We start from the raw sequence: 24,137 nt of genomic DNA, 5'->3' as shown, positions 1-24,137 counted from the left end.
CCAGCCCCTAATCTTCTTCCCAAAGATGAGTGATCATCTCGGTAGGGAAGGGCTATCAGTTCAACTCCCTTCCCACACACAAAAACAGAGTACAACAAAGACTCCTCCAGCTGTCCTTCACACAAAACTGAAACAAAAGGGGCGCCTGGGTGGCTCAGCGGTTGATCATCTGCCTTTGGCTCAGGTCGTGATCCCAGAGTCCTGGGATCGAGTCCTGCATCGGGCTCCTGGTGCATGGAGCCTGCTTCTCCCTCTGCCTGTGTCTCTACCTCTCTCTGTGTGTTTCTCATGAATAAATAAATAAAAATCTTTAAACACACACACACACACACACACACACACACACACACACACACAAACAAACCCCTGAAACAAGGGCCCTGCATAGCCTGGCCCCCGCCTGCCGTCCGTGCCTGTTTCCTCCTCTCCCCACTCCCTCCATCCCTGGGCCATACTATCTAGTCTTCCGTGCAAGGCTGGCGCCAGGCTCCCTCCGGTCCCACCCTTCTTCTGCAGGCTGGAGAGATCCGTCCTCTGCCCGACCTGGCCCTGGCCCTGGCCCTGGCCCTGGCCCGGCGCTTCACAACCCAGCCCCAAGGCTACCCCTTCATCTAGATCACCTCCACAGGTGCACATTCCTTCCCTTTCGAAGCACCTCGTTGGCGGAACGCAGGGTCTGTTTAAGGGATAACTAGCTGTGGGGGGGGGGGGTACAGCCGCCAGTTTCACTCATCCTCGAGTCGCCCCTGACCTAGCGAGGCGGGACCCAGGGGAAGAAGGCAGTAAACACTGAAAGGGAGCGAATGAACGCAAGGAGGAGGTAAAAGGACCTGAACCGCACCTTTTCAAGGTTGGCTCCTCATTAAAAACGGCGCCCCAACGAGCCGGGGTCACCGTTCCACGGTTTTTGTTTTTGACATTCGGCCCCGGTTTTTGCGTCCCCGCCCCCGCCCCTCCTCGAGCAACAGCTCGGGCGAGGCAGCCCCGCGGAGCGGCGACGCGCGCGGCCGGCGGATCCCGGGGGCTGCAGCCGCAGGCGCCGCGGGCCGGGGCGGAAGTGCGAGGCGCGAGGCGCGAGCCGGGCTGGTCGGCCGGAAGTGCCCGCCGGGGCGGAAGCGGCGACGCGGGCGACGCGGGCGACGCGGGCGACGTAGGCGTCGGGAGGCTCAGGTGGGTGCGGGTGGCCTGGCGGCGGCGGCGGGCAGGCTCGGTCCCCGCCCGGAGCCGGAGGGCGGGGCACGCGAGCCCTTCACTGCGCCACACGCTGCCAATTTCGATCGTCGTTAGAGGGAATTTAATTAAACCGGGAGCCATAGATCCATGAGCCTCCGGGGGGGCAGATTATAGGCATTTGTGTGTCTGCGCGCGCGCACGAGAGATGGCGCTCCGGGAAGTGGACAGAAATAATGAGCGGGAAAAGGCAGCTCTTCAAGAGAAAGCAGGAAACGGCTCAAGCTTCACGCTTTTTCCAGTTTTTCCATCCATGACCCGTCCCGGGTTTAATGGAATTCGTATGAAGTGGCAGTATAGTCTCAGTGGCAGCCCGCTGAGATGGCCGCCTTTTTAAATATTTTTGAGCACGCATGCTGACCTTTAATTGGTGTGTGTGTGGGGGGGGGGAGGTGAAAAGGTTGAAAGGTGCTGTAGGGAACGTGGCTTTCTGGACCCTCTGTCTCTGCTTCGCCGGCGCAAGCTCCCCTGGGTGGTGAACAGTGTGATAGTAAACCGGAGACTGCACAGTTCTCAGCACATACCTCGCCTGGTCGGTCACCCCTGATAAATACCAGTTGGTAGAATTTTTTTTTTAAAGGTCCAGAGTTCAAGAAGTCCTGGCGAAATGATTAACGTGAATAGGCAAGTGCCTGTTTCTATGCTGTCTTTAACAAGGTTTTTGCCAGGATGATCTTTATTCTTGTTTCTTACTCTTCTTTCTTTCTTTCTTCTTTCTTTCTTTCTTTCTTTCTTTCTTTCTTTCTTTCTTTCTTTCTTTCTTTCTTTCTCTTTCTTTTCTTTTCTTTCTTTCTTTTTTAAGATTTTATTTATTTATTCATGAGAGACAGGCAGGCAGAGAGAGAAGCAGATGTGGGACTCGATCCCACAACCGGGATCACGACCTGAGCCAAAGGCAGACGCTCAACCACTGAGCCATCCAGGCGTCCCTATTCCTGTTTCTTCATAGGAAGTATCTCATACAGTACTTCATATTGTAGGGCCCTTTAAAAAAATCGATCCATCTATATACACACGGTATGGCCAAGCTGGAGCCCAGGCTATAAGCTCCTGCAGGATAGGAATAGTGGCTAGGACCTGTTCCACGCCCAGCACTTTCTAGCCTGTTTTCCAACATAAGCAGGGCTCCTGTAACTACACGTTGTCTTGGTTAAGCAGTTACAGGAGCCATGCCTCAGTGTGCATGGCACTGTACAAGTTGAAGTAGCCATTACAGGCCACAATCTCCTCATTTAGTAATTATATGAAAAATAGCTTATGAAAATGCATATGACTCTCTCTGCCAATATCTGGAGCTATATATATTTGAAACACTTGGAAAAAGAGGTATCCCCTGGAAATACTGAGTGATTATCGTAACATCAGGGTAAGTCGCAGAACTCAGTCACGGTTCTGTGTGAAATGTCATAGTCTAATAACCAGGATTCTGTTCTCCTGAAGAATTGCCTGGAACCAGAAAGTTGCAGTTGTGAAAATTAAGATGGGTGGGGCTGGTGCTCTGGACAGGCGAACTCCCCAGTTTGTCTGTACTTGCTGTGGTCAGTAGTAGCTGCCTGCTGAGGAAGAATCAATACTTTTTTTGTCTTCTTCACTAGAGGAAAATGTGGCTATGTGGTGTTATTTAGGTGGATTGATGGCAGATAAGGTAATAGGAATGAGGATTTTCCAACTTGGGAATTTATTGGACTGTATTTCTGTTTTATTCCAGATGCCTGGCTCTGTCGTACTCTTAAGTACCTAGAGGCAATGTGGCCTTTAAAAAAAGTCATTTCTTATTGTTGAAATTTTTGTATTTCATAATATGTGCAATACTCTAGCTGGCTGATGTGTTCAGTTACTCTAATGCCAGGGTTTGGGGTTTCACATGTAGCAGGACCTTGAGATAATATGGTACAAGTACTAAGGTTTTTTTTATGTTCCTTATTTTGAATCTAATTTTGCCACTGCTTTATTCAAAGAGTGTACATCAGAGGAAGTCAGAAGCCAGCTGGGATGGTTCCTGCAGGCAGTTTTAATCTTGTTTGCAATTATTTTGAAGGGGAGAAACCATCTGGATCCAGGGATCCACACAGGTAGCAGGGACTAGGCAAGCTTCCTTCATCTTTCCTCTAGTATGTAGCAAGTTCAGAGACAAAATCACTTGAGAAAGAATATGCCAAATGAAATGTTTAGGCTAAGTTTCTCATAGATAATTATCCCACATCCTTAACATTCCATTTACAGTTACAGGAACCTGGAGGCATGGAAACATCACTCTTTGTATTTGAATCCTTACCAAAGATAAGGTTTCCAGAGATAGAGGCAAAATTCAAAATACTTTCTATTTTAAAATGTGCATCCCCAAGGATTTCAGAGCATTTCACCATTAGTATCTGGGAACAACCATTTTACTGTTATAGGCTTCACCAATGCAGTATTGTATTGTTTTTAACTTTTACTTCTGCCCAAGGTATGAAGTCCTTAAGGGCAGGGAAAGTATCTTAAGTCAGAAAGTGTCTTAAGTCACTCTTATATTTCTAGTACCCGGCACAGTGTCTGATGCATTGCAAACACTTAGTACATGCTACAGAAATGAAAAGACAGTGTCCCTGAAGGGAGAGTGGATCTCTAACACCATTGGGGTGGAAAAAGAGAAAAGGAATATAAAACAATAACCTTTCAAGAGGTTACTAGGTAAAAAAAAAAAAAAAAAAAAAAGAGGTTACTAGGTAAAAATACTGCAGTTACCAATGCCTTGATCAACAGCTTGGAGTAGGGAAGCGCATATTTGAGAATCTATAGTTGGTCATCAGACTACCTTTCAAGGAGATAAGACCTGATCAGCTACAGAGCCTTGGTTGTGTCGAATGAAATAAGCAAGTTGAAAGGCACCATGAGCCCTGTCTCCACACTCCATCCAGGCCTGCCATGCTCGACTTCTCCCTCAAAGACCTGTTGAGCAAATATTTGAAGACTGTCCTTTTGAAGGTATACCAAATAATTAGCTTACCTACGTCACTAATATCTTCATTTGTTCCTTCCTTAAGGACAGACTATCTATGGTCACTATTTTAAGGCTAGGGTGCCCAAATAATACTGGAAGAAAGCCCAAATCATCTTTTCTACTTTGCTAACATTCCCACAAAGTTGACTGCTTTTCGTGTTGTAATGGGGCAAGCATGTAGGATACACTGTTTCCTTCTTTTGCCAATGGGACTGTAGCAGAAACCAGAATGTTACTGCTGGAAACAAATGAACTTCCTCTCTTTGTTCCTGTACTTTTTCATATTAATCATGAAATCATGGGGAAATGGCTTCTAGTTTACTCAGGGGGAAGGACATGAGATTGACTTTTAACTCTTTACTTTTTAAAACATGGAGTTTCTTCCAGTCAGCCAAGAGAAAGAATAGTATTATTTAATAGAAATTCAGTCAGCTGAGGCAGCCTAGGACGTAAGAATAAAAAAAAAAAGAGAGAGAGAGAGAGATCTAAGTTCAGCTCTGTTTCTCCAAGTTCAAAAATGAAATTAATCTGTATCTTAGATTTAGAGACCAGAACCTCATTCTTAAATTAAAAGGATTCTGTCCGAAGCTGAAACTTTCTCACCCTCCATCTTTAAGTTAAGCTTTAAACAAAATGTGGTATCTGTTATTTGGTATACTCTGAGGATTTATGTATAAAACTTTCTAAGATTTTTTTTGGAAGAAAGGAAGTTGAACTTGGAGATCCCTTCTAGTTTTGAAAATTCTGTGTCTCATTATGTATAAAAATAAGCCATTGTTCAAGGACAAAATATAGAAAGATTAACCAAAAAATGCAGTATGAAAGGCTTCAGTTACACATTATCTATAAAGGAATGGGATCTTCAAAGTCACCTCCCAGTTCCAAAATATTAAGATATTCCATGATAGGTATTAACTAACAGAATAAGATCCACAGTATTTAAGAATCTGACATGACTGGGGGTTGTGGGAGCATTACCTCAAGAGAACATGGTTCCCAACAGTCAGATTGAGCAGGCCTAGGTATTGTTGGTATCACAAGTCCAAGAAAATGCTGGATTTAGTAACTCAAAGTTTCCAAAGTCATTTGCTACAGAATGGCTAAAAATGAATGAAACATCTTTCCGGTCTTGGGTGGTCATGAAGATAAATTCACCTCTTTGGCAAGATGAATTGGAAATGGTGGAGTATTAGTGATGGATGGAAGACCTTGCCTAGATGGACAGATTTTGAATTGCAAATAGTTGTTTTTGGAAATGGGATTGTGTCCTTTGTAAATAGCAAGGAAACTGGAATTACTAGCTGGGTACAGTAAAACTAAGATGTTTTAATGAAATTGCCTTCTTTCTGGGCCAGTATTAAATATCAGATATTTTCAAAGGGGATAGGTCATTTTGGTTAAGAAGGATAATGTGGAAAGGAGTCAGCATAAGTCCTTATGCACTTTGTCCCTGTTCCTTGAACTTGAATGATTTTGCTCTCATCTTAATGCTGTCTTTATGGAATGAAAGAATTTTCAAATTGGTTTTTAAACTCTATTAAGCCCTCATGTATGATATAACCTAACCACATTATTCAGGTTTTCTTGGCTTTCAGGAACAGCTTTGCAGCCATTATGTCGTAATTGTACTGAACATTGTTGAACACTCTGAATTCAGAATATGCCTCTCTGGCTCCAAGCCAGATGCTGACTCAGTGTCTTTGGGATGAGAGGAGGGGTACCCTATTGTGTTAATAGGAAGTAGTCCAGAATCCCCTTTAGATCCCCGGGAGCTAGAGGGAGTGTAGAGTAGCAGTACACTACTGTTTCTGGTTAGCATCTTCATTTTCATTCTCTCAGCTGAATATTTTTCTGGAAACCCTCCCCTGACATTTTCATGTGCACCAACCCCATTACTGAGCAGACTCCTCTAAAGCAATGATCTGGAAAGTATGACTGCTAAGGTCCAAAGATTCTAAAACAAACTCTTGTTTACACTAAAGATTCCTCTCTCCTTCCACTTCACATTTGTCAGCTTGCGAGGCAGACACAAGGGTGCTTCTGGATGTGGAGAAGAATGCAGAGATGATGAGGGTCTGTCATTAAAACATTTTTTTTTTTAAGTGTGTCAAACAGTAAGAAAAAGATACCATTCTTCCTCTTTGGAGGCGCTTTTCCATCTCAGATGCTCAAACAGTTGCAAGATGAGTGCCTGACAATGCCAATGTCACCTCTGCTGGGTCTTTTTGGGTGCCAAGGCTTCCTGGTTATGATTGAGGAGCTAGAGAAGCAAATGTGCAGTGAGCAAGTGCATTTACACTTGTGTAGGGATCTCTGCGTGAATTTTGTTCCTCTTTAAATGGTCTAGCATTTTAGATTCCTGCAGTTACAAACTACTTCAGATTCTTTGTTTGTGGCCTTTTGAAGTCACGGCTAGTGCCATGGTGTTTCTTCAGTGTATGATACCCCTTCTCTGACCAGCAGAACATTTGACATCAAAGCCTGTGGGCACAGTTTCTCTCTGTCTCTATAAAATTAGAGAACAGGACAGGTGGTAGCATTTCTGTCATATAGATGAGGAAATGACCATTATCTCAGAACTAATCAGTGGCAGTTGCCTATCTTTGGGGTGTATATTTATAAAATCCTCACCCCAAAAATGCACTCAGATATGCTGAGTTCCAACTGAAATGCTAAATGAAGAGTGACTCTCAAACTAAATGAGGAATTATTCCATTTGTGCTTAATTCCCCTGACTGATGATTTGGTTGGGAGCTGTGTTTATTTGCATTTACCTTACATTTATTTTGACCTCTCTATGCAAGTTATTCAAAATTGCTTTGGAAGAAATTTTGTCTTGAAAGACAATCACTAAAATCCAACTTTAACATTACCTAGGCAGCTGGTTTGATATACATGGATTGATGTTCTTAACTGGTAAAATAGATGAATTTTTTAACCTTTGAAAATATAAAGGCAGGTATTGGGAAGGGCAATCGGAAGGGAACTGGCCTTTTTCCAAAACCTATCAAAGGGAAACCCTGACCCCCCCAAAAACTAGATTTTAGTGTCCTGTTCTGTAATTTTCTGAAGCCTAAGGAAGCTAAGCCAATACCAGGTGCCAAGGTATTGGCAGGTCTAGATATCTAGTCTTACCTGGACTTAGTGACTTCCTGTGTAGAAGATAAATATGTTGGTTCTTTAATCAGTGAGATCCTGTCTTAGAAATTCCTATTTAAGTAATATCCACAGTCTGAAATTTTCAGCTACTTCTGTGTAAAATAATTTTCAGTTTTGCATTTCCCTATTTCTGAGACTGCTATACTAGAGATCTAAATCTTACTTTTGAGGCCAGTAAAAGCATGTTTTAGTCAAGAGAATCATTATCATAATTATCGTTTTCAAGATTTATTTATTCATTTGAGAGAGAGAGAGAATCTCAAGCACATTCCCCACTGAGCAGGGAGCCTGATGCAGGGCTCGATCCCACAATCCTACGATCATGACCTGAGCCAAAATCAAGAGTCGGATGCTCAGCTGGCTGAGCCACTCAGGCACCCCTTATCATCATAATTATTAATAACAAAACTTTACTTTTATTATTTTTTTTCAAAACTTTACTTTTAGCATCATTTTAGTAATAAAGGCTGATTTCTCTATTCTGCTTTGTAACTTATACAAAGATTTTTACATTTATTATCTCTTTTGAAGATACTTGATCAACTTTTGCCTTCACCTTTCTCCAACCCACTGCTTCCATCCTCACCAGAAATATCCACTTTTAGTTAAGATGTTATTTTAGGCAAGAACCAGACAAGTAGTTCACTTTAGGAATAGGCCTTGGTTAGAAGATTTTATTGTTTTAAAGCAACATCAGACTCATCCCATCTGATTTATGGTAGATTCTTTCATTATCCCATTATGGAAGCACTTCCTACCCGTGGGTTCTGTGATGACCTCACCAGCCTTTCCTTCTGCTTCCTTGGCTGGTTGCTCTCTCAACTTCTGAATGTTGGATTGCCTCAGAGATCTGTCCTTTTTCTGTATTATTTAGATCATCTCATCTGGTTTCATAGCTGTAAATACAGTCCCTGAACTCATGGAATCTCAGATTTTTATCTTCAGCCCTGGCTTCTCTCCTGAATACCAAACCTGCATCTGCGACTCTCCATGAGCTCCAACTTGTCCCCAACGGAGCTGTCAGCCCCATATACTCTTCAATCTGTTCTTACCTCACTTGTCCTTATTTTAGTAAATAGCACCACCACCCACCAGAGGCGCAAGGCCAAAACTGGCTCTGTCCTTCCCACATCTTCAATTCCTCATATCCAGTTTAATGCCAAGTTCTGCTGGCCCCGTTTCTGCCCTTCTCCACAGCACCATCCTTTCTTACCTTGATTACTACAACAGCCATTGAAGGGGGTCCCTGCCCCCACCCCCACCCCCAAATCCATTCTTTACACAGTAGCTAAAGTGATATCTTAGAATGTATATGAGAACATGTCACTTCCTTCTTCTAAATATAATTGTAATAAAAAACCTCAACATGGCATGGGAGGACCTAAGTGATGTGACCCCTACAGATGAATTTTGAGCCCAGTCTCCTGCCACTGTTCCCCTTGTTTACTGTACTCCAGCCATGTGGTCCTATATGTTTCTTCCTGTAAGTTCAGACTGTGCTCACCTTGAAGATTTGCACTTAATCTTCTTCTCTCCCAAATGTTCCTGCCTCAGATTTTTTGCATCTTCTCAGCCTTTAGTCTCAGCAAACCCTACACCTACTCAGAGTACCTAATTCGAGGACCTGCCTTAGTTACCATCACATCACCTTATCTTACTCCCTCTCCTCCACTTGTCACTATCTGATATTGTTTGACTTAATGTCACTGGAATATGGACCCCATGAGGGCAGGTACCTTGCTTTCCTGGTCACCACTGCACCCAGCACGTATAATATCCCCTAACAGATGGAAAACATCAGGTAATTGTTGAATATGTGGATGCCTCTCATCCCACACCTAGGCTGTCATAAATGACCTCTAACTCTTTCCCACTTCTGTTCTCCTCTTTTCTGATGTCCATCCTGACTGCTGCTTCTAGATCAGTCTTCCAAAATACTGCTTTTATCACAACACTCATTCAGAACCCTTCAGTGCCTCTCAACAAACAGACCACAGTAGTCCCTACTCCAGCACCTTTGTGTCTTACACCAGCTTGGAATGTTTCTCTGTTTTTGTATATGTATCCAAATCCTAGATGATTTGAGATCCTACTCTTGTGAAACCACCTCTGAACTCAGCCCACATGACTTTTCTCTTCCTTTCTCTTTCAGCATTTAAGGAGGTCCTGGTTGTAATTCCTCCTGTATTTGTATTGTTTCAGTTAAGAATTTAACTCCCTTCTCCTAGATCCACTGAAGTATATCCCTCTATTATTCCTGTTGCTTGCATCTAGAATGTGAAGGTGACTTCTCCATGTGAGTTTTATTTGGAGGGAAAGAAATGGGCTAACATCAAGCAGGATGAAGAAAAAAAATGGCTTAATTTTACTGAGAATTTGAAAGAGGTGGGATATGGGGACAGAACACATATATTAAGTGGTAGATTTGAAATTGTAATCCTAGTGTATTGGCAAGGCCCACACTTCAGTTAAAGAACTTAACAGTGTGTTGAGTGCAAATTAACATAGCACCATTGAGTACAAACAGTGGAAGAGAGACATCCAGATACTTGGAAATCCCACTGTGATGGGAATAATCTGAAGGGAAATAGTCTTTAGGGACTCATGTGATCAGTCATTCCTTTCTGGGACTGATTTTTCTACTGCTTTCTCTGGTCCCCTGTATAGTAAACCTGTTGGCACTGAAATCTGGAAATAGAAGCTACAGGGAGTGAGGTGGATGTGTAGTGTGAGAGGCTGCTTCTTGCTCCCCAGATCCTGGGGCATGATGTAGGGCTCCTCATGGCTGCATATGTTTCAAATTAGCAGTCCAACTCCATGGTCAGAATGAAGCTGTGGTGATTGTCTCAGAATATATACAAATATCAAAACAATATGTTTGTACACATTAAAGCAATAAAATATGATAATTATACCTCACTTAAAAAAAAAAAAGAAGAAGAAAAGAATGAAGCTGAGCAGGAAGGACATCATGTACAAGTGGGCCCATTGGTGGGTGGTTTGCCTAAATATTTGTTGCAACATCTTGTCTCAGCTGGCTCCACCTCTCAGCCAGTTCTCCTGGCCTGATGTCAGGCTGCTGAGGCTGAGGAGCTGGAAAAGCACGTGTGATCCCACCCATGCCAGCAAGTGAGGGTCCCACTCCCTATTTCTGTTCTGTAGCCTCATTCGTGCCCTGCTTAGCTCCTTGGCGTTGACACCTCACAGTATCTGCTTTATTTTCAGCTTTGGTTATGTCCCTCTATGCTGCTTCTCTTTGTCACCCAAGATCCCAGGCTAGGCTCCCACTTGTTTGGGGGAGGAGGAGGTTTGGACACAGGTGACTCAGAGGGGACACTGGGGAGGCAGCACATGTCCCTGTTTCCCTGGATAGGTTGAGCTCAGTGACCTAGACATGTCTGCTAAGAACAGCCTCACATTCATTACATAAACTTCCAGTAATCTAAAATGATGGGCTTTTGTTCCCAATAGAGGTGTGTGGTATATGTGTGTGTGTGTGCGTACATGCGCACACAGGTGTGTTTCTAGTCACTTGGGTAAAAATAGGAACATTAACTTAGATGGTAATGAATGCGCAATGAAGGCTTAACATCTCACATGGCACAAATGACTAAACAGAAGCCCTGAGCCTCTCCTTATGGAACACACATTTAGCAAGAGCTACTGTAATAGGTTTGGTTAATGTCAGCTCAGCATTAAATTTACATTATACTCTTGTGAAGAAGCTCCAGCATTACCTGTTAATAACCAAGGTGGTACCTGAGCTTATATAGACTTTTTCATTTTGCACATGAACTAAACCTGCAGCTTGCTGATGAGGAATCATGTGAGCTCGGAGATTCAGTGTGCCAAAGGATTCTTTGTATGAATAAAAATTCTGGTCAGTGAAGGTCAGTTTCTCTACTCAAGCAAGAACAATGTTGTTTCCCTTCTAATCAGACACATGCAGTGTTTGAAGAATCCAGGGGCCCCACATAAGTGATACGCAACTCTAGTCAGGGCAGCTTCTCATGCAAGAAATGAATAATCCTTAATAAAGGCTCCAACGACCCTGGCTTCTTTCTGTACTGTAATCAGCTGCTTTAATGGTATGCCCTTGAGTGCCTCACAGGGAAAATGCTATAAAGTTAAGTTATCTTCCTTATCTTGCTTCAAGGAGGGCTGAATGGGTCCAATCAGTCCTCCCCCATGTTGTATTTGATTCTGCCATAAAGACGACTGGAGTCAGCCTCAGTTTGTTAAAAAGCCAGCATTCCCCTTTCTCTGTCAGGCTGATCCACGCCTCTGAGCAGCAGTGGACTTGAAACAGCAGGAGTCACCATCTTTATTGTTAGGCTGTGGAATTTGTTTTAGGCACATTCTAAATCCAGTCTTATGCCTTTTACTTTTTTTTTTTTTTTTTTTGGTCTGTGACAAAGGTGACCCAGTTGTGCTTTTGATATTATGAACACAGCTCTTTTCACTCATATCACAGAAGCATGTAACAAAATACAAAGGACAAAATTGTATCTGTGTGTAGTAAGGACACAAATAACATGACTAAATTCAATGACATAATCAAAAAGGTGTTGTCCTCTCCCAAGTCATGAGCTAACAGGCAGAAACTGCCTTTCAGAGTATTTTTTTTTTATAATGCTGAGATACTGCTCAAAAATAATAGAACTAATGAAAATGTCACATTGACAGAGTAGCCTGTATTAAGGTTTTACTTCAGGAAGGCATGATTCAGTGAGTGTGACATTGACAGCAATAGTGTTAGGGTTTACAGAGTTAGTAAAACATTCTAAGAAGAGTATGATAGATTTGCAATTGGAGTGAATCATTTTTCATTTATTTCTAGAATTAAGTGGACTCCAGTGTTCAGAATTTTAGCCTTCAGATCTTATTTCTGCCTAGGAGAAGCATAGGGAGCTTTTTTAATATCACACTCTAATATAGTATTCTAATACAGTGCTTACAAAGAAAGAAGTTAATTTAACAATGTGGTAAAATGCATGTGCCATAGGACACTTGGAAAATATGCAGGTAGTAAAACTGCATAATGCTAATGCTTTTCTCAGTAAACAAATGTGCCATGTTTAAGTGATTAAATACACGGGAAAAGGTAGAAATAGAGTCTAACAATGGAAAGAACTAATTTTAAACAGAATGGTTGCAGCATCACTGAAGACTCAGCTCTCTGGGTTGGGTGAACAAATATTCCAGCAAATCTGGAATGAATAGCAACTCTGTTTACTATGACAGGTTTTATTTGTCTTGGGTGCAACCAAGACCACATGCTGTGTTTTGTCATGTTGGAAATACTAAAGCAGATTTCCTTTGTGAATGTGACTTTTTTTTTTTTTTTTTAAACCTTAATACCTCAGTCTCAAGCTAGGTAAAAGCAGTAAGTTCTCCTTTCCTTACCATCCAGACATCAATAAAGTCCCTCCACCAAAAGCACGTAGCTGCAGTTCACTGTCCTAGTGGTAGTCTTAGGTCACTGCCATAGATGGCCCAATCCTTCTCATTTCCAAGAGCTATCTTTCTGTCTTTAACAAAACTAATTTTTTGTTTTCTTCTCCATATAGCACAGCTTCTTTCATTCTATTCCCTAGGAAGATGTGCCACTGTGGGCATAGGGCCTTCCCAAAACCAAGGATGCAGAAATTTTTTCCTAGTGTAAAAATGGCCAATATTCTACCTTCGCCCCTCATTTATATCCTGTGTAGACAAAGCCGTGCTTAGAAACTGTTGTCTTCAACCACTTTCACCTATTGGAGTTGTTGATTCTGCTGAGTTTATGGAAACGGTGTATACCAGGGCTTAACATTTAGTTGAGAAGAGCACAGCATACTGTAAAATTGTTTAGATCCACTTTCTATCTTGGAATAATGGTGGGTAGCAGATCCTTGCAAAGTGTTCATCACATTCCCTTTTATGCATTATCGAGATCATTTAGTTAGCAGGAAGATCCAGGGAGAAGTAGAAGGCTACAAGTTTAAGAGTGAAGGAAAGATTATTGTTTTCACAGATCAGACTCCAATCTTTTTTTTTTTAAATAAATAAATAAATTTTATTTATTTAAAAGAAATTTAAATATTTTATTTGAAAGAAATAAATAAATTTTATTTATTTATTCATGAGAGACACATAGAGAGGCAGAGACACAGGCAGAGGGAGAAGCAGGCTCCACACGGGGAGCCTGACGTGGGACTCGGTCCCAGGTCTCCAGGATCAGGCCCTGGGCTGAAGGTGGTGCTAAACTGCTGAGCCACCTAGGCTGCCCCAAAATCCAATCTTTTTGTCCTGTATTCTTTATACTAGTTTGATATGGGTTGTTATTTTTCTCTAAAATCTTATCATTCTGTTTGAAATGAGCTTAAGGCTAATCTTATGCTAAGAAGCATAGTCAGCACTAGAGATTAGCACATAATTAATACAGTCATGCTCTGTGGAGCAGAGCATGCAGAGATCAGAGTTGGTGGTGAAGAGGTTGGGACCCCTGTAGTGCCTGGCCTACAGTCTTGTGGGTATTCTGCAGAACATTAACCTGTAGTTCTGACATGAGCTCTGCTCAATTAGTGACTGCTGTGCACACCGAGTGTCTGATCAGAGCTAGAAGTGAGACTAAAGAGGTGGAGAAAGGTTCATTCCAATACCTGAAATATTTGAACAAATACCTGAACACCTCCTATGTGCCAAGTAAACAACAGATGCTCAGGACACTGGGGCAAATAAGTACCTGCCCCTATTGAAGTCACATTGTAGTAGAGGGGACATATAGATAAAGAAATAGTTTTAGGCAGTAAAAGATAAAAGAAAACTATAGCAAGGCAAAAGGATGGAGTGTGGTGGGCTGGCCAGTCTTGGTGAGGTAGTCACTAAGGCATGACCAGGACCAAATGAGGAAAGACAATTTAAGATCGTTTCATGCAAAAGGACAGCAAGTACAGAGATCCTGACAAAGAAATGGTCTTTAGGTATTCAAGGAACAGAAAGATTTGTGGCTGCAGCTTGCCAAGATGAGGGAGGAGAAAGTGAGATGAAGTTGGAGAGAGAAAGTAAAGCAAAGTTAAGAAATGAATATCCCAAGTATGAATTCATTTTGAGAATATTGATAAATGATAAAGCCAATGGTGCATATGTGTTTTAAAAGTGAAATTATCATATCTGTAGTTTTAAGGACAAAGCTGGAGGCTCCGTAGAATAACTAAGAATAAGTAGGCTGTCTTATGTCGAGCAAAGAAGCAAGATGAGGGAGCTTCAAAGCCTAGTGTTTGACGTGCTGCTATTACCAAGCTGTTCCTATTGGAGTATCTCCAGTAGTAACACTAGTACATTTGTGTATGTTTTTAAAAATGATGGCAATCTTCTTTTTAAATACTGAAAGACTTGAGCAGATTTTTGTTTCTGACAAGTCAGTTCAACCTAATTCTCCCCTATGGTTCCTCTTACTATAGCTCTGTGTTTCCCCATCTTTTGCAGCGGAGGGGGGCATGGATCTCCCAAGTGACAGCCTTAACCTTCACTTTGGGACTTGTGCTCCTCAATTACTGTTTCCTTTACCGTGAAGCTGGCTGTGTGTTGTTGAATGCTTGCCAATAAGATAAGCTATCTCTGCAAATACAAACCATTTCAGGGACTTATCAGGATGCTGGCAAAATCTGCAGGTGAAATTTAAGTTTGTATTCTTTTTTTTTAAATATTTTAAAATTTATTTATTCATGACTGACACAGAGAGACAGACAGACAGACAGACAGACACAGGCAGAAGGAGAAGCAGGCTCCAGAGAAGCAGAGAGCCTGACATGGGACTCCATCCCGGGTGTCCAGGATCACGCCCTGGGCGGAAGGCGGCGCTAAACCGCTGAGCCACCCAGGCTGCCCAAGTTTGTATTCAAATTAACAAACCCATGCAGTTTTCTTGCAGAAACCAAGTGATTAGGCACCCAGCTCATCCATAAATATGGATAGTTTCCCATTCTAAATTCTGTTGTTTGGAATACAGTGAATGTTGAGGCATCATGGAGACTTGCCAAACATCTGGGCCTCTCTGACACCCTTGGACCCCAAGAGGCAGTTCTCAAGTCTTCAAATTCCATCATAGGCTTGCAGCTTACTGTTCATATTACAAACAGCAAAATCTAGGGCACATAAGTTTACTGGTCTATTTTTTTTTTTTTTGGCAGAATTAAGATGCTGTGGTTTCAAGGAAATAGCATGCAACTTGCCAAATACTCCTTTCAACTCCTCTTGAGAAATCTCTCTTCTAAGACCCTTCTGCCCGTGCTGACCTTATTTACAAAGGTACAGAGTGAAAAACTAAATGACTTCAAAAACAAGAAGCATTAAATTGTTGCATGAAGAAAGTTGTACATCTAAGAAGTGGGGTGGGGTGAGGGAGGACACTGAAAGGAAATCAATAGAATAAACTGTCCTTAGACCTACCTGCTCCTCCACTTTTCAGTGGCGGTGACAGTGGCACTAACTCTGGTTTCTATTCAGATGTCTAGTGGTCTCACACTCTTCAGTGGGTAAACCAATATATTTAATAATCTCCCAATCCCTGCACTGGAAAGAACTATCAGAAGAGAGATGATGTTTATAAATACATCACTTAGAAATATACTTAATTTGTGATGATTATGTTCCATAAAGTCACCACAAACACTGAATTAGTGAATACTAAACCATGGGCTCCCATGGCAGTATAGGGTTAGGTTCCAGTGAGTTTCTGGCCACGACATTTTTGTTGACTGATCAATACATGGCCTTGTTTGGCATATGTTTCTGTTTCAAGACACTTCATTTAATATATATTGCTGATTCATCAACATCAAATTTATGGCCAATAACGCCCTATTTCATGCCTGAACAAAGTTTATCTAACAGTATTTTCTCCATAAGGCACATCACAGCCTTCTTTTATTTTTTTATTTTTTTTAAAGATTTTATTTATTTATTCATAGAGACACATAGAGAGAGAGAGACAGAGAGGCAGAGACACAGGCAGAGGGAGAAGCAGGCCCCATGCAGCGAGCCCAATGTGGGACTCGATCCCCGGTCTCCAGGATCACACCCCGGGCTGCAGGCAGCGCTAAACTGCTGCGCCACCGGGGCTGCCCACATCACAGCCTTCTTATGCTTGGAAACACTACACAGTGCTTCAGCACTCTGCTTGGGGACCATCCTACATAGCAAAATCAACAAAAAGCACAACAATGCAAAAAGCATGGCACTCAGCACATCATGAAAAGGGCACCTGTTGACAGTATGGGACCTGATATAATAAGGCAGACCATTGTCTTGTCTAATAAGGGAATGTGCACTTTGGGTGACTCAGATTTTTCACTGCTCTATTCATGTGCTCAAATGTCCATGAATGACCACAAAAATGTCACAGATATGATTTTGGGGTTATAAATAGGTTTTAGTGACAGGCAAATTTGCAAATATGAAAGCCACAAATGACTATACTTGTTTTCTTATCCCTAATACTAATCTTAAGCCATAGTTGTTTAAAATTTTTAAGAGCTTTCCCCCCCTGAAATTTATAATATAAATATCACTGATTTCCTTTTGCTAGTTAACATTATTTTGTATGATGTATAATCTAAAAAAGAAGTAAAGTGCAGGGTAATAGACTTAACTTTAGTGAATAATACTCCCAATTTAAGCAAAAAAAATTCTCTTATTTAATACATTTTTCAGATTTCAGGCATTTTAGCAATTTGAAAATATCTGATAACTAATAACAAAGTTTAAATACTTTTTTTTTTTTCTTTTTAAAAATTATTTATGATAGTCACACAGAGAGAGAGAGAGAGAGAATGGCAGAGACACAGGCAGAGGGAGAAGCAGGCTCCATGCACCGGGAGCCAACGTGGGATTCGATCCCGGGTCTCCAGGATCGCACCCTGGGCCAAAGGCAGGAACTAAACCGCAGCGCCACCCAGGGATCCCCTTAAATACTTTTTTAAGAATGAATTTCTTGTTGAGAATAGTTCATCTAAACCACTTTTCATATCTTGAAGTATATATTGCATTGTTGGAAATTATGGAATAAAAATAATTCATCATCTGTGTCTACATATGAGAAATGCATATGAGAATTAGCCATGGAAATAAAATAATCCCTTAAGGCTAGTGGTGCTCACTCAGCCTAACTATTCTGCATTATTTTTCAGTTTGAACAACAGCCAAGTTAGCCAAAGACATTTGTAAAAACAAAACGACAACAACAAAAAAACCCCACACTAATCTTCCATTTAGCTTAAAATTTGTATTGAATCTTTGATTTGTGTCATTAGGCATATAATGAGATTGGCCAATCCCTGAGCCATTTGTAGCCAGAAGGGATAGGAAGCACTGATTGCCTGAGCCTAAATCAAGTGTCTACCCTTCTTGTTCAGGGATGCAGTCAGCCACACGCTGAGAGCAGTTCCTCTAAGGCAAAAATCAGGAATGCTTACAAGAAAGGGGCGTGGGATGACCAACCCAATAAATGTCCATTACATTTCAAGGATAGAGTAAGTGTTCTATTGGTGCCATTGAAAATCCTAGAAAAGGATGTTTCAATGGTCCAGACCACTGAGTCTTATCCTCTTTCAGTTCATAGGCCTCTTTAAAAGTTGATGAACCTTTCCCAATAAAAATACACATACACAGGATAATTTATACAGACATCCATGTTTACAAAAACAAAACAAAACAAAGTTGATCTAGGTTCAGCTGAAGTTTTTTTTACTATAAAAGCAAAATGTTGGTACGTTTAGTATTTTTTAGCTTGTTCTGTTTTTGCTTTTAAAATCTTCTGACTTTCTGAAAGGTTCTGAAATATTCCTAGAAAATTTCAGCATAATTATTTTTAACACATCACAGACTATCCATAATCTGTTTATTGATGATGCTCATAATAAACGATGAGCCTAAGTCTCTGAACCAAGAAGTTAGGGCCAGAAAGACCCTTCTGAAGAAAAACTGCCTTCTGATGATCTGGGTCCTTATTTCAAAACAAGCTAGGAGTTAAGCTGGAGGAGGGGACTTTCTTTTACAGAACATCTCACCTCTTCCTGTCATGTTAAGAAGCAGGTTTTATATAAGCATCAGTAATATTGCTTCTATTTTGGGCTCATGCAAGAGAACCTATAGCTAGTTGCTGTTCAAAGAGTCTAGGGCTGAGAAGAATTTAAAATCTGCCAAAGATCCATAGCATTCTCAAAAGACTTCTCCAGTAGGTGGTTAAAGAATACAAACAGCTGGCACTAAAACTTGATTGTTACTCGGGTGGAGAATTAACCTGGGAAGCCTATGGCTGACACTTGCAATGAGAGAACAGGCAAACCATTAAAGAGTTGGTTCAGTCATCACCCGAAGTAAAGAGAAATTTCTCCCTTTTTGATGGTGGGGCAATCACTATCTAACTTTATCTCAATGAGTTGATTCCTGTGGACTGATTAGGAAAAACAGGCAGGCAAAGATCAGTGCCTCCGTATCAAAACAGACTTTAAGCTATTCTAGTGAAGTCACCTAGACCAGAAAAGTGTTCCTGACATAGGAAGGACAAAGCTCTAAGAGTCTAAATCAATGAAAAATAATCTTCCTAATACTAATTAGATAAAGCCAATCACAAAAAATGTAAGCAACTGAATTTACTTATTTATATATGTATGTATATGTATACACATATGTAATAAATTTAGATGTGTATGTGATATATATGTACGTGTATATAATGTATGCACATATATGTGTGTAACAAGGGTAAGCATCTATATTTATTATATGTGTGTACACGTATATGTATAAATAGATTAACTTATGGTGAAAAATCAAAACAACTAAAAAAATGCTGACAGCCAATTTATCATGAAACACTAGCTATTTATAAGGTTCTATGGCAATGTTTTGCTTTGGAAATAAAACAGTATAATTATCATGGTTTAAAAAAAGTCCTTTAAAATAAGTATAATCTGCTGCTTGTGGTTTTTGTCAGGCTGCATGCCATTCTTTGAATTTAATGGCTTTATTTTTTCCTTCCTGTAGGATCCATGCCCCCTTTGTGATGAAGCCAAGGAAACACTGGAGCCTTATAAAAACAGGGTAATACAGGTTACCCCCTCCACTCTCTGAAAATAGAGCATTCCTATCCAATTTGCATATGCCCAAGTGGAGTGAAGCAAATAAGCAATTAACATTAGTTTAGGTAGAAAAACTTTTTAAATCATTCCCAGACCCAATTCTCAGGCTTTTCTGGTACTTTAGGACATCTTGCTGACGGATCCACAGAATAAACTGAGATAAAGCACAGATTCTCACAGACACAGTTCAAAGCTCTAGGGGCTTGATGTTGAGTCTCTGCATGTAGGCTCCCAGGGAAGGAGCTTGGCAGTATCACTTTCACTGCTCCGGGTGTGCACTGCCTCTAGAATGGCAAAACAAACGCTGAACACTACTTTCACTCTTCACCTTTTTTCATAAAAGCAAAAGTCCTTTGCAGATTTTTTTTTCAGTTACCAAAACAGGTACCAGTGTAGGTATTTCTCATAATAGCCAAGTAACCTGATACAAACTTTCTAAAAGGAGAAACCTTCATAATACAGTGTGGCTTTATGTATATGGAATCGATATACATATGTAGTATAGAGTATCCACCAGGATCCTTTCTTTGGGAAGAGATTAAATTATTTTTCATTGAAATTTCCTTTCTGTTCTTCAGAGAGAGATTTCAGTGCTAATTTCCACAAAACTCATTACTCTTAGGAGCTTTTCCTCTGAGTAGTACTGATTTTCTTACTCTGACTCTTAAAATGAATCAAAGCTAACTAGCAGGTGCGATGTTCATGCTTTCTTTAAACTTGTGTCCCCATTCATTTTATCTTACTCTGTCATTTTCATGGAAGTGTTTTCCTGTAGCAAACCACAAAACCTTTCCCATCCTTATATGCAAAGCACATCGGTCCTGATTTTCACCTTCGTGATTGGGATGTATTTTATTTCATAGGGAATAGAGGAGTGACCCGACACTGAATGTAATAGGTATAATGGAACAATATCAAAACTGAGAGTTAAGGAATTTAATGAAATCAGTCAAGTTGTAGAAATTGGGGACATGAGATCACTTGGGACTCAAGACAGAACAGCAAAACTCCTCAGCATGAGAGCTAATCTCAGCATCAGGTTGGCCCTGTGGCTGTTGTATCATTCCATGCTTTCTAAAATACAGTGCTAGAGTCTGTCTCCATTTTCAGTTTATTTTACAGGAGGTGGACATCACACTTCCAGAAAACTCTGCCTGGTATGAAAGGTATAAATTTGACATCCCTGTTTTCCATTTGAATGGCCAATTTCTGATGATGCATCGAGCAGACATCTCAAAACTTGAAAAGCAGCTCCAGAAACTTGAGCAGCAAGGTATTGGAGGCTGGAGGGCGCCTTCATGATCCTCCACCCTCTCTGTCCAGATGGCATCTTCCTAGGATAGGACTATGGCCTTTCCTGGCCCTACCAATGTTCTGAACTAGGTGGTGCCCAGTAAATGGTGACATTACTCTTCTTACTGATGAAGTTGGCATTTTATAAAATGAGAGGAGTATATCGGCAGCAAGGGGATGATGGAGGGTGGGAGAAATCCATTTGTTTTATTTATTTTTCCCTTTTGTATTAATATGGAGGCATTTCACATTCACTGGACAGTGCAGTTTATGGGAAGAAGGCTCTGCATCCCTGCTGCTGCCCTCAGGGCTTCACTTTTTAATGAAAGAATAAATGCTCTTCCACTCAGTAGATAAAGTGAAATGTGAATTGTTAATAACTGTGCACAGTCAATAAAGGAGTGTTTTAACAAATACATCTGCATGAAGCCTATTTCAGTGGGATTTAATAATACCTGTTTAAAATTAGAATTCATTTTGAGGGGGGTAGAAGAGAATAATTATCCTGGCCAAAAGGGCTTCATTTGAGAAAAACAAAAGAAAGATTTAAACCTCCAAAATATGTGTAAGAATCTCAACATGCTTCACACGTAGTCAGTGAATTGATTCATAATATTTGAAGGCTGCCTTTGATAGTTATTCATTTGTCATCAATGGAGTTAATTCAAATTGTAAAACAGTATCAGGTTTTAATATCTTGGAGAAAATTCACTTCTGAACATAACTGGACAGATATGCCATCTAAAGACAATATTCTTCACCATTTTATATAAAGCATTAAAAATGTAGATGTGTACTCTTATTTATATTTAGTTAGGTTTGACCAATATAGCAGTGGATTCATTTAAACACAAAATTGCCTTTTCCTCTTAAAATCACATCACTGTAATTTCATCTATAATGAAATTCTTTTGTGAACTATTTTAATGACTTTGGATATTGTGAGTCACTTGGTTAGATTTTAATTTGAGCGGTATGATTTAGTCTTAGAAATTATAGAATATTAGAGCTGGCCGGTTTTATACATTGTGTAGTCCTAATCCCTCATTTTATATAGGATGAGAAATCTGACATTCAGAGTTTCAGGGACTTAGCCCAAGGTAATAACAGCCAGTCAGCTGTCAGACCAGGTCTTGCCACCCCCCCTCCCCAAATTTCCAGTACTACCTGGGCTCCTTTTAGGGATTTTTTAAAAAATTTTTATTTATTTATGATAGTCACACAGAGGGAGAGAGAGGTAGAGACACAGGCAGAGGGAGAAGCAGGCCCCATGCACTGGGAGCCCGACGTGGGATTCGATCCCGGGTGTCCAGGATCACGCCCTGGGCCAAAGGCAGGCGCCAAACCTCTGCGCCACCCAGGCATCCCCTCCTTTTAGGGATTTTATTGTGTTATCTCACATACAACATCCTCAACTATTCTGGATGCAACACAAATTTGGGAGCAACTTAAAAAGCCTTCTAAAGTGACAAGAGGGAAAAAAATCTAACAATTGAATAGTAGTGTTTATAATTTACAACTTTCTGGAACACATCTTATGTAATATATTCATTGAGCCTTGTGGAAGGCAATATTCTAGGATGGCCCTTATGAACCCTTACCCTTGTGTAACTCCCACCTCTGTGAATGTGAGTGGAACTCATTGAATATGATGAAATATCACTGCTCTGATTATGATATATCAAATGGCAGAAGCAAGATTATCCTGGTTGGGCATGATCTAACCAGGTGAGCCCTCTAAAAGCAGAGAGTTCTCTCTGTCCGGTTGCAGAAGAAATCTCTCTGTCCGGTTGTACTTCAGCCAGCCTGGAAGGAAGCAAACATCAATGTCGTAAACTGCCTACTGGGGCCACATGACAAGAAACTGGGTGGCTGCTAGAAGCTGAGAGTAGTTATTGGCCAGGAGCTGGTAGGAAAATGGGGACATTGGTCCTATAGCTTTGAGAAATGAATTCTGTCAATAAGATGTGACCCTAGAAGAGTATCCTAAGCCTGGTGTGAGAACCAGAGCCTGGAATAACACCTTGATTTCAGCTCAGTGAGACTCTGATCAGAGCAAAGGTTGGGATCACCTAATGTAAAGAGAAATGGATATAAGTGGGGCTCATTAGAAAGCCTGATGTGTGTCCCAAGGTAGGAAGAACACAGTAGCCTAACTCCCTGCTGGCATGTCACGTAAGAGATGAGCTAGCAAGCCACTCCTGCTGCACAGTGAAGGAGAGCTGCTATTGCTCTGAGTTTGTCCAGAAAAATATGCTTGGATGTTTCTTCCTAGATCAGATGTGAGCCAAACGAGAGAGAGGGCTGGCTGGCTGGGGGAGCCTCAGGAGAGAAGCAGAGGTAGGATCCTGGGCTCCTAGGGGCTGTGGAGAGCCCCTCAGATAGGGAATGCATCTGTCTAAATCACGGGAACTGCAGGTGAGACACCTCCCAAGATCCCATGAAAGCCTCTGTGAAATGTCTGCTTTGAATGGTTACCAGGCCCAGAGAGCTGGAGGTCATCTTGAAACATCATCACTAGGTAACAACTCTCTGCCCTTGAGCACTTTTTTTGCTTCATCCCAACTCTAGAAGAACCAGAGCTTCCAGGAGCAAGGAAAGAAAGGCCTTCCCCTTCCACAGCTTCTAACCAGCACGAGGCTTCACACTGATTCCAGGTAAGACAACTTCAAAGCAAGTTCTAGTTTTGATTATGAAATAGGAACGGACACACCCAACACAGTGTAAATGACCATAGGCCTTTCTGTTGCCTGAGAATATTTGAAAGAATCCTGACACTTACTCTGGTTTTTCATTTTTATCCTGAACAGAGTAAGAAATTTCCCCATTGAACACATTTTATAGGGATGGCAGGAGACATAAATAAAGATGCTCTCTGATTGTATTCTATATTCAGAGTATTGATTATATGTACCAAATGTTGTTTTTTTTAACCTATAAATCTTAAATCAATCTACTTATTAATTCACATTTGAGAGAGGAATGTGGTCATGTGACTAAGAATCCTGGAGAACTTTAGCAATCCCTCTGTTCCAATAGCTGAAAAGCAGAAAGGCAGCTATCTAGAAACATGGCATCTGAAAGGTGGTTTCATTATCCCATTATTGATAAGTATCAGACAATGTTCAGTCACTTATTATAGTCATTTTCATACTTTTCCTTTCTGAAATCATGTTTGTAGGCATCAATTTGTTTTTACATAAAGACTAATTTTGACACAAAAAGCTCATCATAATATTCTCCCACTCCCAAAGGAAATAGTAACATAAACTTCTTTTTTCCCCCTAAGCTAATGCTTTAAAATAGGGTGAAATAAACACAGAGTTTGGGACTGCACATTGCTGCTTTTG

The 24,137-nt window shown here is 41.0% G+C and overlaps 2 protein-coding genes across 7 annotated transcripts in view; one reads left to right on the top strand and one right to left on the bottom strand.

Moving 5' to 3' along the window:
- MEGF10 (multiple EGF like domains 10) overlaps window positions 1-968 on the bottom strand; it is a 320,303-nt gene extending 319,335 nt beyond the window's left edge. For 2 of the 3 annotated variants that reach the window (XM_077911490.1, XM_077911492.1), the window contains exon 1: window positions 842-968. The gene's annotated coding sequence lies outside the window, so the exon portion shown is untranslated. The remainder of the gene's footprint in view (window positions 1-841) is intronic. The other variant, XM_077911491.1, reaches the window with a different exon arrangement.
- On the top strand, window positions 714-21,203 carry C10H5orf63 (chromosome 10 C5orf63 homolog). 4 transcript variants are annotated; one of them, XM_077911498.1, is made up of 4 exons: window positions 714-820; window positions 15,544-15,661; window positions 19,400-19,456; window positions 20,617-21,203. In XM_077911498.1, exons 1-4 carry the CDS (start codon window positions 804-806, stop codon window positions 20,794-20,796), a joined length of 372 nt encoding a protein of 123 aa, XP_077767624.1. In that variant the 5' UTR covers window positions 714-803; the 3' UTR covers window positions 20,797-21,203. The 4 variants fall into 4 exon arrangements, with proteins under 4 accessions (XP_077767624.1, XP_077767623.1, XP_077767626.1 ...); XM_077911497.1 differs by having other exon boundaries at window positions 20,605-21,203; XM_077911500.1 differs by having other exon boundaries at window positions 740-850; window positions 20,605-21,203.
- Window positions 21,204-24,137: the final 2,934 nt, after the last annotated feature.

This window comes from Canis aureus, chromosome 10 (genome assembly GCF_053574225.1).
Source record: "Canis aureus isolate CA01 chromosome 10, VMU_Caureus_v.1.0, whole genome shotgun sequence".
NCBI classification, from domain to species: Eukaryota; Metazoa; Chordata; class Mammalia; order Carnivora; family Canidae; genus Canis; species Canis aureus.
This window is presented reverse-complemented; position numbering and strand designations above follow the sequence as displayed.

What these genes read in the sequence shown, in the direction of transcription:
- C10H5orf63 (XM_077911497.1), top strand. An exon ending in TGCTGACCTTATTTACAAAG is followed by an intron (nt 15,662 to 19,399) that starts GTACAGAGTGAA and finishes TCCTTCCTGTAG; the next exon opens with GATCCATGCCCCCTTTGTGA. An exon ending in TGGAGCCTTATAAAAACAGG is followed by an intron (nt 19,457 to 20,604) that starts GTAATACAGGTT and finishes CTCCATTTTCAG; the next exon opens with TTTATTTTACAGGAGGTGGA.